This window comes from Elephas maximus, chromosome 27 (genome assembly GCF_024166365.1).
Source record: "Elephas maximus indicus isolate mEleMax1 chromosome 27, mEleMax1 primary haplotype, whole genome shotgun sequence".
NCBI classification, from domain to species: Eukaryota; Metazoa; Chordata; class Mammalia; order Proboscidea; family Elephantidae; genus Elephas; species Elephas maximus.
The window spans coordinates 7,440,644-7,459,411 of record NC_064845.1 but is presented as its reverse complement, the minus strand read 5'-3'; the positions used below and the strand labels follow the sequence as shown (position 1 = coordinate 7,459,411).

Here is an 18,768-nt window from a genome sequence, read left to right as displayed (position 1 = left end):
AGGAAGGCCAGGTGCACACCAGCGATGCCCTTATGGTCTATTTGCATAGTGCTGTGCACATAGTAGGCAGCTGATGACTGGTCAGTGAGGAAATGATTTTGATAGCCTTATTGTGATATCACCCATGGCTGTGGAGTCGATTCCAACTCACAGCAACTCAATAGGACAGAGTAGAACACCCCATAGGGTTTCCAAGGAGCAGCTGGTGGATTCAAGCTGCCTACCTTTTGGTTAGCAGCCAAGCTCTTAAACCACTGCACCACCAGATCTCCGTGTACACACACAACCGTTGCCATTGAGGCGATTCCAACTCAGAGCGACCCTATAGGACAGAGTAGAACTGCCCCATAGCATTTCTAAGGAGCGCCTGGTGGATCTGAACTGCCGACCTTTTGGTTAGCAGCTGAGTTCTTAACCACTGAGCCAGCAGGGCTCCAGTTCTACTCTATCCTACAGGGTTGCTAAGTTGGAATCGACTTGTCGGCAACAGGCTTGGTTTTTGGTTTTATTGTGATGTTAGGTCTCTGGGTGGCACTAACAGTTTGTGCTCAACCACTAAAGGGTTGGCAGTTTGAACCCACCGAGCAGTGCTGTGGAAGAAAGGCCTGGCAATCCCCCCCATTAAGTTTACAGCCAAGAAAACCCTATGGAGAACAGTTCTACTCTGTAACACATAGGATCGCCATGCATGAGTTGGAATTGATTCGATGGCAAACAGGCTTGTTTTTTTCTTTTTTTGTTTTGGTTATTGCAATATAAAAGTAACCCTTTCCTCCTCACCGTTGCAGATTGCAGTCTCAAATCTCAACGAGGCCGTGCAGGACGCAGACCTGCTGGTGTTTGTCATCCCTCACCAATTCATTCACAGAATCTGTGACGAGATCACCGGGAGGGTGTCCAAGGGAGCACTGGGAATCACCCTCATCAAGGTAACTCGTGTGTAGACGTGAGAGAGGAAGGACATTGTCCATCATGGGCTCCTGGGAAGTTTCATTTTCCTCACTTTCCATCTGTTCATGGTGTGGAGCTCAAGGGGAGGTTTTGGCATTGCTTTTTGGTTCTTGTTTTTAATTTTTTTAGATGCTTGCAAGATAACCAAAAGCATTACATCCTGCTAGCCTAGCTCAGATTTAGGAGAGGGGTTGCTTTCTCTCGAAGCAGGTTAGCAGCTGCAGTGATCAGAGGATGGGTTGCTCCTGAGGAGCCTACCTGTCAGAAAGAACCTTGTGGCCGGTGATCTTAGCCTTTGCTCTGCAAATCACCATTGGTTTGCATTAGCTTAGCAGTTACACATCCACACACTTTAAGACCCAGCAGTTCTGCTCCCGGGTGTATACCCTAAAGCTGGGTTTTTAACTAGAAGTCCATGAACCACCTGCAGAGGTCCGTAGATAGCATTCAGGAAGCTTGTGCACTTAAATGTGAAAGAAAAAATGGCACCTTTATTCATTTTAACCTCTTAACTGAAATGAGCATTTCCTTCTTTTATGACTGTAGGCTACAAACCACCGTTTTAAGGGTAGTAACATTAGCAGGAACTGTGCTCTGTCAGTGGTAGAAATCACAGATGTCTGTACCACTTTAGAGTGGTCTCAGGTATCTCGAAGCCTCATTTATACTCATCGCAGCTTAGAAATTATGAAAAGTGTTAGATCGACCATGACGTCTTTTTCTTAAGGCATTAATGAAATAGTGTCTATGTTACTTTGTCACGAATTTGTCTTTTTACTCTTTTGATAACTGTATTGCAGTATAATTGGCTTTCTGGGTAAGTCTGTGTATTTTGTTTTGTGCATTTGAAAATATTCTGAGAAGTCCGTAAGCGTCACTAGACCGCTGGGGCTGGGTCCATGCTATAAAAAAGGTTAAGAAGCCCATAGAGAAACATGTTCCAGAGCGAGTGTTCATGAGAACAAACGGGAACAGATAGGTGAATTATGGACTGCCCACCCAGTGGAATACTACACAGCAGTGAACAGGAACAGATTGGGACTACCTGCAGCCTGGTGGGGAATCTCTAAAATTATAATGTAACACAAAAAGAGCACACCACACACAAGCAGTACAATTCCAAAAAAAAAAGTCGATTGCAACTCTTAGTGACCCTATGGGACAGAGTAGAACTGCCTCATAGGGTTTCCAAGGAGCAGCTGGTGGATTCAGACTGCCAACCTTTTGGTTAGCAGCCAAGCTCTTAACCACTGTGCCACCAGGGCTTCAGTGTATTGCTTAGGGACAGTTACGTGGGATAAGGTGATCAAGAAAAGCAAGGAAACAAGGAATACAGCATTTGGGATAGTAGTTGACCCTGGTGAAAGAGAAGGATGACCTTGGGGTGTGGGGACACCCTGGAGCGGGGGATACTTCAGTGATTCCCGCCCATCATCTGTTTCTTAACCTGAGTGGTTGGCACACGGATGTTCATTGTATTATCATTCTTTAGACAGTACACAGGCATTATGCGTTCATTTACTCTTGTTAGTAAGAGGTGTTTTTCCAAGTCGCGCATGCCATCAGCTCTCTGAATCATGATAGCTGATAAAGCAAAACTACCTCAAGCCTCCTATTTGATGACGTGTTTTCCCCTGTCTTCTTGACGTGCTCGTAGGGGATAGACAAGGGCCCGGACGGGCTGAAACTCATTTCCGACATCATCCGGGAAAAGGTGAGCATTGACATCAGCGTGCTCATGGGGGCCAACATCGCCAACGAGGTGGCTGCAGAGAAGTTCTGTGAGACCACCATCGGTAAGGGCTGGCTGCGGAGGGAGGGGCTCCCAGGCCCCCCGAGCCTGGATGTTTGGTGTTTTACCGTGTACGTTTTCTGTGTCTGATGTATTCTGTAGCTGGGCTCCTCCTGGACCCCCTTAACGCTCCTAACGGCATCCAGTGGAGTGGGGGCTTTATGTAAGGAGTCCACCTGGACGAATGTAAAGCCGAGGAGAGCATTTTGATCTGCTGTGGCCCAGTAATGAGCCATTGAGCTTAAACAGGGGAATTCAAGGTTGCTTATACCAAGAAGTGTAGTGGTTGAGAGCTTGACTGCTAACCAAAAGGTCAGTTCGAATCCACCAGCCACTCCTTAGAAACCCTATGGGGCAGTTCTACTCGGTCCTATAGGGTTGCTGTGAGTCAGAATTGACTCAACAGCAACAGATTTGGTTTTATGGGCGTATCACCAAGAAGCAGCTGATTACATCCAGGGTAGGGTGCCCCTGGCTTTAGAAACCCAGGTTTTCTTTACTCACAAATGATAGATCCTCACCAGATTCCAGAGAGATCTACAGTTGGTGGGAATGATCCCTGCTCACAGGTGAAAAGGCAAGCAAGCCTCAGAGAATAAGTTTCCTGCCCCAAGTCACACAGTCAGTGTGAAGTAAAACCCAGCACAAACCTGGGTCTCCTGTTTTCTGAAATGAAAAGCTTTCTACTCCTAAAGATTATGGAGTGGAGGCGCTAATCCCACATTAAAAACCCACTGCCGACGAGTTGATTCCAACTCATAGCAACCGTATAGGTCCGTGGAACTGCCCCAGAGGGTTTCCAAGGCTGTAAATCCTGACAGAAGCAGACTGCCACATCTTTGGGAATTGACTTGATGGCATTGGGTTTTTTTGAGTGTTGTAGGAAGGTTTCCACCTGTGCACATTAGGGTGTTTGGGTTTGTAAAGACAGACAAATGGACACATTACGTCTCTTTCTCTCTTGCTTCTGTTTACCCACAGCTTCTACTGCCTTCTCTGTGGGTCTCAGCTTCTGCCCAGTCTATCCTCTGTGTCAGTGTTTGTATCTGTGTGTGTGTGTGAGAGAGAGAGTCGTCCAACTCTCATCTTCTGGGAGAGGTTATCTTTGGTACAGTTAATTAATTGGTACATGGTTTAGGATCCCCTTGCTTGCTGGAGTTCTTGGCTGATTGGGGTAGCAGTTCACATGACAGGCTTGACAAGGAGCCTTTTTTGACCTTTTTATCGCTGAAGGTCACCATAGCTATGGCAGATTGATCTCCTTTCCAACATGTCAGTAACCAGTGTTCAACACTTGTACAGTACCCAGGAAAGTCCAGGACCTAGAATCTGAGTACTCAGGGACCTAAGATACCCCATGACAGCTCTCCCCTTAATGTGCCATGACACATTCCCCTCCCCTTGTAACCCTCTCTCCCAAGAGCACCTCATTAATGTGTTGTTGTTGTTAGGTGGTATTGAGGCAGTTCCGACTCACGGTGACCCTATGTACAAGAGAACAAAACACTGCCCAGTCCTGCGCCATCCTCACAATAGTTGTTAATGCTTGAGCCCATTGTTGGAGCCACTGTGGCAATCCATCTCATTGAGGGTCTTCCTCTTTTTTGCTGACCCTCTACTTTACCAAGCACGATGTCCTTCTCCAGGGACTGGTCCCTCCTGATAACATGTCCAAAGTATGTGAGACAGAGTCTCGCCATCCTCGCTTCTAAGGACCATTCTGGCTGTACTTCTTCCAAGACATTAGTGTAGTTACCCTGAATTAGATCAAAAGTAAAGTCCTTTTTTCTAGAATGCACTTTTTGTAAATGGAGTTGTCTAATGAGAAGACCCCGACCCTCTCTTACTGGTAAAAATTAGGTGGCACCTTGGAAGAGAGGGCCAATGATGGGGCAGTTAGCATCCTGTGCAGCAAAGCAAGAGGCCATGGCAGGCCTGCCTTCGGCTCACAGTTGTGTTTTTTGAGGGATGCCTTCACAGTGTACTTAAGAAATTTGCATTAGATCCCAAGATTTGAAACTCAGATGGTTGTGCATGTGTGTAGGTGCGGATTTCTGGCATCTTCCGAATACCTGGATGATTTGGTTTTATAGGGCTTGAACCCCTAATGACAGCAGAATGCGGGGGTTGAGGAGTAGATGGGACACTTGCTGTCCAGTTTCCCGCAGTCCTCTCTACTCCCTGTTGTCCTGACAGTCCCTCCCCTGACACCTGTCTTGTCCTTGGAGGTGACTTTGTAGAAGGGGAAAGGGCCTGGGCTGATGAGAAGCGTGCTGAGTCAGGCTGAGAGCTCAGGGTTGGGGAGGGATTCTGCTGTGGGGTGGGCCTCAGTGCCCCCAAGGGATGGGGCACAAGAATACCCAGCCGTCTTTCTCCATCAATGCCCTTCTCTCTCTTGTTACTTACACTGCTCCCCATGTTTGTAAAATAGGGAGAGAAACATTGAGCTTCTTAGGAGAGGGAAGAATACTAAAAATGTCTAGTTACTGGTCACCCAAAATTTGAAGAAGCCCTTTGGAGGAGTGAATCAATTTTCCAGTGTATGAAACACCCCACATCCATAAAACAGGGACCCCTGACAACTGCCTGTTTGTCTTACTGGGGGATTGTTTGGGTAAAAGAAACACGTGTGCCTGCCCAAGTAAAGAAGGATTATTTCCTGAGAATTCAAGAGTACCTTGTATTAAGGGTGTCCTAAAGGAGTGGTCCTAGACAAACATCAGGATTCCAGGCTACCAGGTCCCCACATTATCACCTTCACCTGTGTCAGCATCTGCATTTTTCTGACTTTTTTCTGTGAACCTTAGCTGCTCATCAGCACAGGGACCCAACATGCTAACCCCAGGTTGACCTGTCCTTAGAGGTCAGAGCCAGCTGTTAGCAAACTGGGGAGGGTGGGTCTCAGTGTGGAATTCCACAGAGAAAGTCAGTGGCCAACTGGAGTCAGGTGTCCACCCCATCCCAACCAGCTGTCACCACTCGAGATGGGGGGAGGTGTCCTGTGGCCCCCTGGTCCCTCAGCAGGGACGGTGGGAAGATGTTTGTCTAGAAGGCTGGGGGCTTGGGCAGGAAGGACACATGGGAGGGGCCGTTTGCAGTACCAGACTGGACTGTGGTTGGCACTGGTGACCTGAATTAAATTAAGTAAAAAGTTAAAAGTAAGAATACGAAGGTGATATTTTTTAAATTGTCTTATGTCACCTGAATTTGTTCATGACAAAATGTCAGACAAAGTCAAAGTAAAGGCTGTTTTATAGAACGGATGGCCTCGACTCTTCAAAATCCTCAATATCACCAAAGAGAATGAAAGGCCAAGGAAATGTCCCAGAGGTGTGACAGCTGGATGCAGAGAGGGACTCTGGATTCCAGCCTGGATTGGGGGAGTCGGGGTGGCTGTGGAAGTCAGCATGGGGGCAGTGGGGAGAGTTGAATGTTATTATATGCTTGATAATTCCATTATAAAAAAACAAAAAAAACACCAAACCCATGGCTGTTGAGTCGACTCGAACTCATAGTGACCCTATAGTACAGAGTAGAGCTGCGCTATAGGGTTTCCAAGGAGTGGCTGGTAGATTCAAACTGCTGACTTTTTGGTTAGCGGCCAAGCTCTTAACCGCTGCGGCACCGGGGCTCCACTTCCACTGTACAGTCCATTATATCAGCATTACATTTCCTGTATTCGATAATGGCACTGTGGCTATGCAGATCTCCTTTCTTGGCAACCAATTCATTTTTAATGCTGATGGATTCGGGAATCTTGATTCACTCGAGTCTTCTGTGGAGAAAGAATAAAAAACAGCCTAGTTTTCAGGATTGGTAGCAATGCTTATGGTCATCATGAACGAAGGCACCTCCTTGTGGTGAGAGCCCCCCCGCCTTTGCTCTTGGGACCAACTCACAGAATCTGAGACATCTATTGTCATCCCCCGAATATTTTTCAAAACTTGCTCTGTATCAGTCATGGTGCTAAATGCAGAGGATTCATAACCTTCTCAGGGTGCGTGTAAGCAAATGGACAGGTGTGGAATCACTGACCAAAATAAGGACTTTGAACGAGTCTTCTTAAATAGGTTGATGATCTCCAAAACTTGGAGTAAAAGAGATAGAGAATTTTCCTGTAATTGGTTCCCATTGAATTTTGGGTGTCCCTTCCACTTGGCTTATGGGCATTACCACCTCTGTACCAGATTGCCTGGGTCCCCGCTTGCCACATCATTGCTTATGACTGGTAAGAATAATACAGTTAACCAGAGACACAGGGAAAGATAGTCCAAAGGACTAATGGACCACAACTACCACAGCGTCCACCACCAGGCTGAGTGCAGCACAACTAGATGGTGCCCGATTACCACCACTAACTGCCCTGACGGGGATCACAATAAAGGGTCCCGGAGAGAGCTGGAGAAAAATGTAGAACAAAATTCTAATTCACAAAAAAGAAAAAGACCAGACTTACGGGTCTGACAGAGACAGGAGAAACCCCCAGAGGATGGCCCTGGACACCCTTACAGCTCAGTAATGAAGTCACTCTTGAGGTTCACCCTTCAGTCCAAGATTAGACAGGCCCATAAAACAAAACTAGACTAACTGGGCAAATTAGCCCAGGCCCAAGAATGAGAAGGCAGGAGTGGCAGGAAAGCTGATAATGGGGAACCCAAGGTCACGAAGTTGGAAGGGTGTTGACATGTCATGGGGTTGGCAACCAGTGTCACAAAACAATATGTGTATTGTTTAATGAGAAACTTGTTTGCTTTGTAAACCTTCATCTAAAGTACAATTTAAAAAAAAAGTGCAAATAAGAATAATACAGTTAGCTCCTTTTTTTGTCCATGACTTAAAGTAATTTTTACAGGTTCCATTTGAGAGCCTGTGAGGTTGCTGTAAATCAAACCCACCTCTAATGGATGCCAGGTTATTTGCAGCCACAGAGGCGAATGGAGAATACCACTCCCTGCCTGCCTGTTAGGTTGTTCACAGCCGAAAATCAATTTTCCAGCTAAGACAGCTGGATTAAAGTGGCTGGCTGAACAGCTCATCTGTGGTGCTGGTAAGTGTCCCGCATGTCCGGGGCACTGAGCAGCCGGCATGTGGTGAGATACCCAGGAGGGAGGCAGAGATAATGCAGGGGAGGGGCCGGTATACCCAGCCTGGATGAGGAAACGGTGCTGCCCAGAATCACCCAGACCGTCTGCTCAATTATTTAGAAAAGGAAGAAGATACATTGACACAGTTCCACTAATTGCAAAAAGCAGAAGTCAGCTAATGGCAGATAACAGTAATGCCTGTAGAATAGGAAATAGATTTTTAAACCTTTGGGGTAGATTTTTTAGATGTTTGATTATGGAGAATTTAAAACATAAACTGGAGACAACAGTGTCCTGAACCTCACACTCAACACCTATCATTAGTCATAATTAACCCCTGGCTGCCCTGTTTTCACGTACAGCTGCATCCTCTCCCCACACTCTGGGTTGTTTTGATGTTGGCTGATTTCTGGGTATAATTGTTGACAGTCTTCCCTTTTTGCACTTTGGAAGTCCATGGCTCTCATTGTGATTTTTGCTTGTTTTATTCTTCTCTTTTCCCACCCCCAAAAGACAGCACAGCATAGAGGTTCAGAGCATGGGTCCTGGAACCAGAGCACCTGGGTGAGAATTTTTTAATTGTATTGTGTTTTAGGTGAAAGTTTAAAGCTCAAGTTAGTTTCTCCTTCAAAAATTTTACACAAATTGTTTTGTGACGTTGGTCGCCCCCCCTTCCACTCCAGGTTCCCCATGTCCATTCGTCTAGTTCTTGTCCCTTCCTACCCTCTCGTCTTTGCATTTTGGCAGGTGTTGCCCGTTTGGTCTCATGTATTTGATTGAACTAAGAAGCAGGTTCTTCACATGTGTTATTGTTTATTTTATAGGCTTGTCTAATCTTTGTCTGAAAAGTGGGCTTTGGGAGTGGCTTCAGTTCTGGGCTAGCAGGGTGCCCAGGGGCCATGGTCTCAGGGATTCCTCTGGCCTCTGTCACAAAGATGATGTGACAGTCTGCTTCTGTAAAGATTTACGGCCCCAAAAACCCTATGGGGTCGCTGTGAGTCGGCATCAACTCAATGGCAGTGGGTTTGGTTGGGTTTTGTGGTTTGGTTACCCCTGCCACATACCCCATTAACCAGAGCAAGTATCACATCAGGCTTTGTATGTAAGGCTTTTTTGTTTGTTTTTTAACCAAAGTTCCCCAAACCCCCAAATAAATAATAAAACATGAAAACTACCACATTGATTCGTCACAGCCCAGACACTGTCCCAGTGGCAGGGAGTATAGTGTTAGCAGAAACAGGCACTCTGACTGCAATTCCATCTTCAGGGATTTAACCAATGAAACTGTTCGTGTTGCTGTATCAGTTGTCTATGGCTGGAGGGATGCTGAGTCACAGATAATGAGAAAATCTCTGTGCTGTGCAAAATAAGCACAGCCAAGGCCTTTGTGGGTCCGCTGGGGGTTGGCTGATCATGGCTGGGGCAGCGGGGTAGCAGGACTGGGGTGGCTATACTCTGTGTGGCTGTCACCTTCCCGCTGGGCCCTTGGGCTAGCTGGGGCATGTGCCCGTGGTCCTGCTAGAGCTACAAGAGCAGAGCCCCACTGCGCAGGGGAGCTTCCTTCCTCTGCCTCATCGTGTGTTAACATCCCATTGGCCAAACCATGTCACGTGGCTGAGCCCCTGCCTCTACCCACAGCGAGTCCAGGGCACATCATGTGCTCAAGCCTGAGGTCAGTGGAAAGGGGTACTCTCTTCCTGTGGAAATGAGAGTGAATAGCTTTGAACAGTAATCTGCCACAGATAAAAGTTGAGTTTATGTTAGCAGAAAGCCGGGACAATCCTTGATGTCAAATACTGAAAAGATAATTAGATAAAATACATTACATACACGATAGAATACTGTGTAGCCGTTTAACAACCATACAGAAAATACAGGATATCGTCGAATTATTCATGCCGTAAAATTCGAGGAAAGCAGGTTATGAGATCATATGGGTGAGTTCCCAGTTTGAGAAAAACAATATGTATTTCTGTAAGTCAAAGATGGATGTCAAGTCATTAATGATTGTTCCTGGTGCTATTACCGGACATTTTTATTTTCTTTTTTTGCTCCCATGTATTTTCTAAATTTCTTATAATGAATAGTTTAAAAGTTATTTTCAGTTGCATTAACCCATTGTTGTTGAGTTGATTCCAGCTCATAGCAACCCTACTGGACAGAGTAGAACTGCGCCGTGGGGTTTCCAAGGCCATAAATCTTTAGGGAAACAGACTGCCACACTGTTCTCCTGCAAGTGGCTGGTGGTTTTGAACCAGCAACCTTTCAGTTAGCATCTGAGCACTTAACCACAGTGCCACTACGGTTCCTTAAACTGAATTAGGTGTGAAAACTAAGATGAGAGACTGTTATCAATTTTTGTTTTCTCCAACTTTAAAACAGGCAGCAAAGTTATGGAGAACGGCCTTCTGTTCAAGGAACTTCTGCAGACTCCAAACTTCCGGATTACAGTGGTTGATGACGCAGATACTGTTGAACTTTGTGGTGCTCTGAAGGTAACGTCAGCCTTGTTCTTTCTCAAGGAGAGGAGTCAGTCATGCCAGGCAAACGTTAGCATTCTCGAATCCAATCCTAAGAATGGGCTCTGTGTTCTGCGCACTTATTTCAGGGAAGAAGAGTGAATCAGGAGCCTTGTTCCTAACTTCCTTTCCCCCCACAGCCTTTCCTGGGTGGCTCGGCTCTGCTTTTATTTGTAAATCTGGGAGAATTACGGTGTTTTGTTCTTTGGGAAATTGGCAACCTGAGTAGAGAGTACCTTGATTGCAGGGTTTTAACCCAGAGCAGATTACTCTGTTCATTCATCATATTTCTCACAGGAAAAGGGACTTATTTCCTCTGAGTTAGGCTACTCTCTTGGCTTGGATGGTTGTTCTTTTTAAAGGAAAAAAAAAGTCTGCTGCCATCAGAGGTTTTCCTAAGAATGGTTGTGTCTTATGCCAGTGAAGGGAAAAGATGAGATTAAAGAAGCAGCATCTTCTGGGCCTGGTAGGACAGTGGTTAAAGAGCTTGGTTGCTAACCAGAAGGTCAGCAGTTCGAATCCACCAGCTGCTCCATGGAAACCGCGTGGAGCACTTCTACTCTGTCCTGTAAGGTCGCTAAGAGTCAGAGTCAACTCGATGGTAGTGGGTTTGGTTTGGGTTTTATCTACCGGCCAGTGGCGTGAGATGGTAAAAGGAAGAGTTTCTGTGCTTGGGCTCCTGACTTGTTCACGGCTGCCCTTTAAAGCCTTGCTCCCCATCCCTCACTCTCTCCTGACTGTGGGAAATGGCGAGCTGAGAGCTGGGGCTCACAGCAGCTGCCTCCTGTTGAAATCAGAGCTGTTTTAGTTGGAGTTGACCAAAAAAGGAGCAGAGAGAGAGCTCTCAATACGAACAACCCCTTTTAGACACTCCTGGTCATCTCCTTTGTAGCAAAAAAAAAAAAAAAAGCTACTTTTCAAGAATTTGAGCACTTCAGAAGGAAGTTAGACATTTTGGGCAACTGGCACTCACGTCGACCCGTGGTGGTGCAGTGGTTAAGAACTCAGACTGCTAACCAAAAGATCAGCAGTTCAAACCTACCAGCCACTCCTTAGAAACCCTGTGGAACAGTTTTGCTCTGTCCTGTAGGGTCACTGTGAGAATTGCAGAGGTTAAAAAAATGCGGAGGAGGCCAAAGTCCAAAGAATGCCTTCCCACTCTTTCTGATAAATTGTACATATTTTTTTTTTTTCTGGTCAGATTTTAAAACCACTTTCTCAAATTAATATTGGGTGTATACGTGTGGTCACTTGCGCCTGTTCAAGGCGAATTTTAAAAATTAAAGCCAGTTAAAGGCTTGGGTTCCCGGCCTGCATGCTCCCATATTTCTCAGGGCTTCTGTGGGACATTCTCCACTTTGCATGCAGGCCCTGTTACACATTTAAAACGCTGGCTATGGCTCCTTTGCTTATTTTTGTTGATTGAGCTTTTTATGTGTTTTTAATAGTACTTCATTAAACTAAGGACCCCTTGACAGCAGGGGGCATCATGAATGCCTAATCGCTCAGCTCTGGCCTCTGCTGCTCCAAAGCCGTTTTTAAGTGACAGGATATTTTTGGTGGTGGGTGGAGAGGCTGTGAAGTCTGGCCCAGAACAAAGGCTGCTGGAGGAGAAGACAGATGCTGCATCGAGGGCCCTGGAAAAGCTGCTGCTCACAGGAGCCCCTGCTGGTCTTGTTTCTGAACTTAGGATGACTTTTCATTTTTGCTGGCAGGAAGCCTGTAAGTGAATTTATGCCTGTGGCAGTTCAGATCTACCAGCCGCTCCTTGAAAACCCTGTGGGGCAGTTCTACTCTGTCCCATAAGGTAGCTATGAGTCAGAATTGACTCTATGGCACTGGTTTTGGGTTTTGTTTTGTTTTCCACTATTCATTTTGGAAAAAGGAACCCTAAGTGGCATAGTGGTTAAGCACTCGGCAGCTAACCGGAAAGTTGGTGGTTTGAACCGACCAGCCACTCCAAGGGAGAAAGATGAGGCAGTCCGCTTCCATAAAGATTACAGCTTTGGAAACTCTGTGGGGTGGTTCTACTCTGTCCTCTAGGGCCTCTCGGAGTCGGAATTGACTCAACGGCAATGGGAACCATTATGGAAAGTGGTTTGTGGGAGACTGAGGCAGATGGGAATGAGGGCCGTTCATTGTCCTTCCCCTGGTGATCTTTTGAAATGGGCTCAGTTACCATGATTCCTGTCTGTTTGCCACAGAGCTGGGATTTCTGGAAACTGAGAAATAGGCATGTTGGCAGTAATTGAAGTATTGAAGTTGGACAATGAATAAGGAAGACCAAAGGAGAATTGATGCCTTTAAATTATGGTGTTGGCGAAGAATATGGAATATAGCATGAACCGCCAGAAGAATGAACAAATCTGTCTTAGAAGAAGTGCAGCCAGAATGCTCTTTAAAAACAAGGATGGCAAGACTATGTCTCACATAGTTTGGACATGTTATCAGGAGGGATCAGTCCCTGGAGAAGGACCTCATCCTTGGTAAAGTAGACAGTCAATGAAAAAGAAGATCCTTAAACAAGATGGATTGACAAAGTGGCTGCAACAATGGGCTCAAGCATAAGAATGATTGTGAGGAAGGTGCTGGACCAGGCATAGGGTCACTGTGAGTCGGAACCGACTCGACGACACCTAACAACAACATGGCGTCGTATAGACAAGGAGATGGCAACCTGGAGAGAGTAAATGGCTCTCGTGTACCAATTTTTGGCACAGTCAAGGTCCGAATGGAGGTTTCGAGAATCTGAATCCAGTGTTCTTGAGTTGCTATGTACAACTTGACTTCTTTCTGGTGTGCATCCAAGGCACAATGAGTAAAATGAAGCCCACCCTTGTTGTGGCTTGGTTTCATTGCATAAATAATGCCTTTGTTGATTTTTTTGTTGTCATTCCTCATTATAAAAGTGATGCACATTCATTGTGTTCACACACACAAGAGTTTGAAGTAGTGAAGAGTACCCATAATGCCAGCATCCTGAGATAACCACTGTTAATGTTTCCTGTCTGTCCTTCCAGACTTTTAGCCAGCGTGCGTCTGTGCGTGTCCTCTTTTTAAGATAAAAAACTAGATGTTACCATTGGAATAGTTTGACACCTAGTTTCTTTTTTTTTTTTTTTCACTTGAACGATCTTTAGTAATCTTCCTCCATATTAACCAATTAAAAAAAAAACCTGCTTTATCTTTCTCACGCTCCAAAACATGAGGGAGTTTTACTTACAAGAAGAAAAAAAAAAAACATGAAAACAGCTCACTAGAAGGATAAAATAAGAAAAAGTTCAAAGGAATTATGCATAATCATTTGAAACCAGGGCATCTTACTGCCTTTAGGATATTCTTCACCTCTTAGCTAACTTAATCTCCTAACCAATAAGGGAAACTTTTTTTGTCTTTTCGAATCAACTTTATTGGAGTAAAATTTGTGTACGTTAAGCTGCATCCATTTGAAGCGTGTAATACAGTGAGCGTTGACAGCTGTGTTTCCACACCTGTGAAGCCACCAGTACAGCACAGAACACTTCTGTCGCTCCCAGGACATTCCGCGTGCTGCCGCTTTGCAGTTCACCGCCACACCACCAGTCGCAGGCAGCTGCTAAGCCGCTTTTGTACGTTATAGTGTGTGTTTTCATACATGGAATTCTGCAGTGTATGTTTTTCTCTGTCTGCCTTCTTGCACTGGGGGTGTTCTTTTTTGTCTGTTTTAATATACATTTTAAGAGGTACCAACCCGCCCAAACCAAACCCACTGCCTTTGAGCTGACTCTGACTCAGCGGCCCTGTAGGACAGAGCTGTTGTTAGGTGCCGTCGAGTTGGTTCCGACTCATAGCGACCCTGTGCACAGCAGGAAGAAACACTGCCTGGTCCTGCATCACTCTCACAATTGCAGCTACACTTGAGCCCATTGTTGCAGCCACTGTGTCAGTCCATCTTGTTGAGGGTCGTTCTCTTTTTCACTGATCCTCTACTTTACCAAGCATGATGGCCTTCTCCAGGGACTGGTCCTTCCTGATAACATGTCCAAGGTACATGAGACATAGTCTCAGCATCTTCTAAGGAGCATTCTAGCTGTACTTCTTCCAGGATCGATTTGTTCGTTCTTCTGGCAGCCCGTGGTGTCTTCAGTATTCTTCACCAACGCCACAATTCAAAGGCATCGGTTCTTCTTCCATCTTCCTTATTCATTGTCTAGCTTTTGCAATGGGTTTAAAAACCAAACCCACTGTCGCTGAGTTGATTCTGACTCTTAGCGACACTGGAGGACAGAGTAGAACTGCCCCATAGGGTTTCCAAGGCTGTAATCTTTAGGCAAGCAGACTGCCACTTCTTTCTTCTGAAGAGCGACTGGTGGGTTTGATCCACCAACTTTTTGGTTAGCCGTTGAGCACTTTAACCACTACGCCATCATGGCTTCTGCAGGGGGTAACTACCATCAGTAGCTGGCCATTTAGTTAGCTTGCTCCGGGGCCTTGGCTCTGATCACCATGCTGTGATGTACAAGCCTATTCCTCGTCTCTAGTCAGGGCCACTGGTAGGCCCAGTGGCACCTTTGTGTGAACAAGAACGAGGCCTGTACTGTAGCCATGTGTGGCTATTTAAGTTTGCATTTAAGTTAAATTTAAAAATCCAGTTCCTGGGTCACAGAAGGCACATTTCAATAGCCACATGTGGCAAGTGGCTACTGTATTGGACAGGGCAGATACAAAGAACACTTAAGTCATCACGTTGGACACTGCTGCTGTAGGTAAGGTAGCCTCATATCGGGGGCCCAGTGTGCTGAGCCAAGGGTGGGCTTGATCTCAGTCCCCCCTTGCCATCTTGACCTGGCTGCCCTATGCGGGGGCCAGCCTGCAGACCCCACCTGGTGACTTGCCTTTAGTAAGCCCAAACACCTGTTGGCCGACTTTCCACTTAGGCCCAGTGCATTAGGAGCTGGCCTCGGGAGAGCCAGATGGATTATTGGACTCAGAGAAAACAGCGATACTGCCTTGGGTTTCAGTGGGCAATGCTTTGTAGGTGGGGGGTATTTGCATGACCTTTAGGTAGCAGGGGCTGGTTCTCCAGGTTTATTTTCTCTGCGGGAGGGCGGGAGTCGAAGAGGAGCTGAGTCCTGTCTGGCCTGTCCCATTCCAGAACTGCAAAGATGGCACTTGGGGTGGATGGTTGCCTCTGAGCGCTGCCATAACCCAGGGAGTGGGGAAGGGCGCCAGCCCGTCTGTCTTCTGAAAATCATGGTATTTTTAGCTCTAGAAGAGTTTAAGGCAGATTTAAACACACAGCAGATAATGATAATTTTCACAGCTGGGCAGTCTCAGAGGACATCTGCTCGGATGCTATTCAGACACGTTCCGACTGGCTCAGTATATTTATTTTCCTTTTGACAGTGATAAGTGGTGGAAAGAGATCGTGTGGGTGTCAAGATCCACCATAAGACGATTAAACTCGGCCGGGGCCCAGAGTCCCCCTAGAAGCGGGGGGTTATCCTGAAGCGATGCCTTCTTCCCCACAGTGGGAAACTTTGTGCTGGGAGGCCACTGGAGCCCCGAACCGTGGGCAGCCTCACCTGGTTTCTCCATGTGCTTCTGTCTTAGTAACCTGGTGCTGCCATCACAGAAATGCCACAACAGGGCGGCTTTAAAGAACAGAAATTTATTTCCTCACAGTTCTGGACACTAAAGGTTCGAATCAGGGTCTCAGCCATGTTGATTGCTTCCTTGTTGGTAACCCCAGGCCGTCCTTGGTTGCTTGGCTTGTAGACGGTCCTCACATGGCCTCTCTCTACCCCGTGTATCTAACCTGCTGTTTTTACAGCTCAGAAGTGCTTACGTTTAGGGTGCGCCCTGCCCTGGTATGGCCTCAACCTGCTGATTGATTGCATTACCATAGCTTAGATTATAGAAGGTGATTACATTATATCAATGGGTATAGAGGTTAGGATTCCAACACATATTCGAGGTGGGAACAGAATTCAATTCATAACAGCCTCTAAAATAACACTCTTTCCTGAGTGCTATGACACATGAGAGTCAGAAGCACTGCCTTGGAGGTCAGGGCTGTCCATACAGGCCCTGCTTGTGTGGTTCCAGTGACAGGGAGCTCACTCCTTTGCCTCTGAAGCAACCTTCAGTTGAATGGGGGTGGGGGGTCAGCTCTTCCTGCTAGAAAGTTCTCTCTCATCTTGACTCTAGCGTCCATCTGTGCCTTTCACTCCCCGGCCTTGAGCAGCACAGTGTGACCGTCTCCCTGTTGTCCTTGAAATGTTAGCACACGCTTCCCTCCTCACGTCCGCGGACAGTGAGGCAGCAGGGTGAGAGGATGCGGGGCCAGGCCATGCCTGGGTTTGAAACACAGCCTGCCCTGTTCCGTGTGACCTCAGGCAAGCTTCTGCCCTGCGGCACGGCAGAAGAAAGGCCTAGAGATCTGCTGCCATAAAGATTACAGCCAAGAAAACCCTATAGGGCAGTTCTCTGTAACACATGGGGTCACCATGAGACATAGTCAACTCAGCGGCAATGGGTTTCATTTTTTACCTGGTAGGAGGAGTCCCTGGGTGGTGCAGACAATAAAGTACTTGACTACTAGCCAAAAAGTTGACAGTTCGAACCCACCCCCAGCGTGCCTTGGAAGAAAGTCCTGGCAATCTGCTTCTGAAAGGTCACAACTTTGAAAGCACTATGGAGCAGGTCTGCTCTGTACACATGGCGTCATCGTGAGTCTGAATTGACTCACTGACAGCTGACAACAGCCTTGAAGGGGTTGTTACGGATTGCATTGTGTCCACCAAAGAGATACGTGTCAACTTGGCTGGTCCGTGATTCCCAGTATTGTGTGATTGTCCACTATTTTGTCTTCTGATGTGATTTTCCTTTGTGTTGTAAGTCTTACCTCTATGACGTTAATGAGGTGAGATTAGCAGCAGTTACGTTAATAAGGCAGGACTTAACGTACAATATTAGGTTGTATCTTAAGTCAATCTCTTTTGAGATATAAAAGAGAGGTGAGCAGAGAACTTGAGAACTTCAAACTACCAAGAAGCAAAAGCCAGGAGAGTAACGAGCCCTTTGGACGCAGGGTTCCTGTGTAGAGAAGCTCCTCAGCCTAGGAAGACTGATGACAAGGACCTTCCCAAGGGCCGACAGAGAGAGAAAGTCTCCCCTGGAGCTGACGCCCTGAATTCAGACTTCTAGCGTCCTGGTCTATGAGAGAATAATTCTCTTTGTTAAAGCCATCCACGTGTGGTATTCCTGTTATAGCAACACTGGGTAACCGAGACAGGAATGTCATGAGCATTAAATGAATAATACATGAGGCACTTAGAACAGTTCAGTAAGGTTAGCTGCTGCTGCTCCTGTTGTTTGTATTGTCTTCTCCCACAAACTCTTTTCTCTTCCAAAGCCTATCCTTTTTGCCACTATGTTGGGGGGGGTGCACTTCCCCTTGACGTCTAACTGCAGAGGATTCAGGAAGGTCTCTTTGACCTGGAGGCTAGGGGCAGGCAGGCCACAATTCCCACACTGTGGCAGCAGCCAGGCATGGGGACAGTTGACCCAGGGAGCCAGGTGGCTGGGCGTACGTCCTGACTCATCACCACCAGTGAGGTATTCTCAGCAAGTCACTGACCCCTCTGGGCCTTGGTTCCCCCAGCCAGGAAGTGGGGTGATAGGTACATGCATCACAGAATAGTCTTGAGAAAGAAAATGAGACAGTTTATGCAGTGGGCCTGGCGTAGGTCACTGTTGGCACTTAAACAACAACCCCTCTGTGGGAGCCCCTGCTTGAATGGAAGTCTTTCTCCCATTCGGTCTGCAGACATTCACTGGGGTTGGTTTGTCAGGTAACAGACATCTTGTCAAGCAGAGGGTCTGACACAGGGACACAATCCAGAAATTCAGTTGGAGGTGTTAGAGAACAATTTCAGCCCATCCAACCACATGACCAATGGTCCTCATGGTAGGGTGCTCCATGTTGCCTTGGCAACATCAATGAGTCTGTTCGGTAGACACCTAACAGTCAGCCTGAAGGCTTCTGCATGTCCCCAGGTTGCCCGATGACAGGTGTCCCTAGAGGAATGTCAACCATGAGAGGCCCTTGAAAGGTCTGGTCCAGGCCCTGAATTTTACACCTGAGGCAGACAGCCCAGAGGGGTGGAGTGATTGGTCCAAGGTCCAACAGCGACAAGGCAGAGTGAGAACCAGATTGCAGGGACCCCTGTGTCTCCCCGTGGCTTCTTTAGTCTGGCTGCCATGTGTCTGAGCTTGTTTGGACCTGGCTTAGCATCTGCACAGCACCGCATCCTAAAAGGCCTGTGTGTTCCATCCCAGCCCCGCAGCTGGTCCCACCTGGAGCAGAACCAGGCCCCACCTCGCCCCTCAGCATCTCCTGGGACTCCTTTCACACTGCTTCCCCCTCCTTCCTTCCCGT

General features: G+C 46.9%; 1 protein-coding gene across 4 annotated transcripts in view; it reads left to right on the top strand.

Moving 5' to 3' along the window:
- GPD1L (glycerol-3-phosphate dehydrogenase 1 like) overlaps positions 1-18,768 on the top strand; it is a 56,942-nt gene that overhangs the window by 27,495 nt on the left and 10,679 nt on the right. For all 4 annotated transcript variants that reach the window (XM_049871195.1, XM_049871194.1, XM_049871197.1 and 1 more), the window contains exons 3-5: positions 789-929; positions 2,609-2,747; positions 10,210-10,322. In XM_049871195.1, coding sequence (XP_049727152.1) covers positions 789-929; positions 2,609-2,747; positions 10,210-10,322 — 393 coding nt within the window. The remainder of the gene's footprint in view (positions 1-788; positions 930-2,608; positions 2,748-10,209; positions 10,323-18,768) is intronic.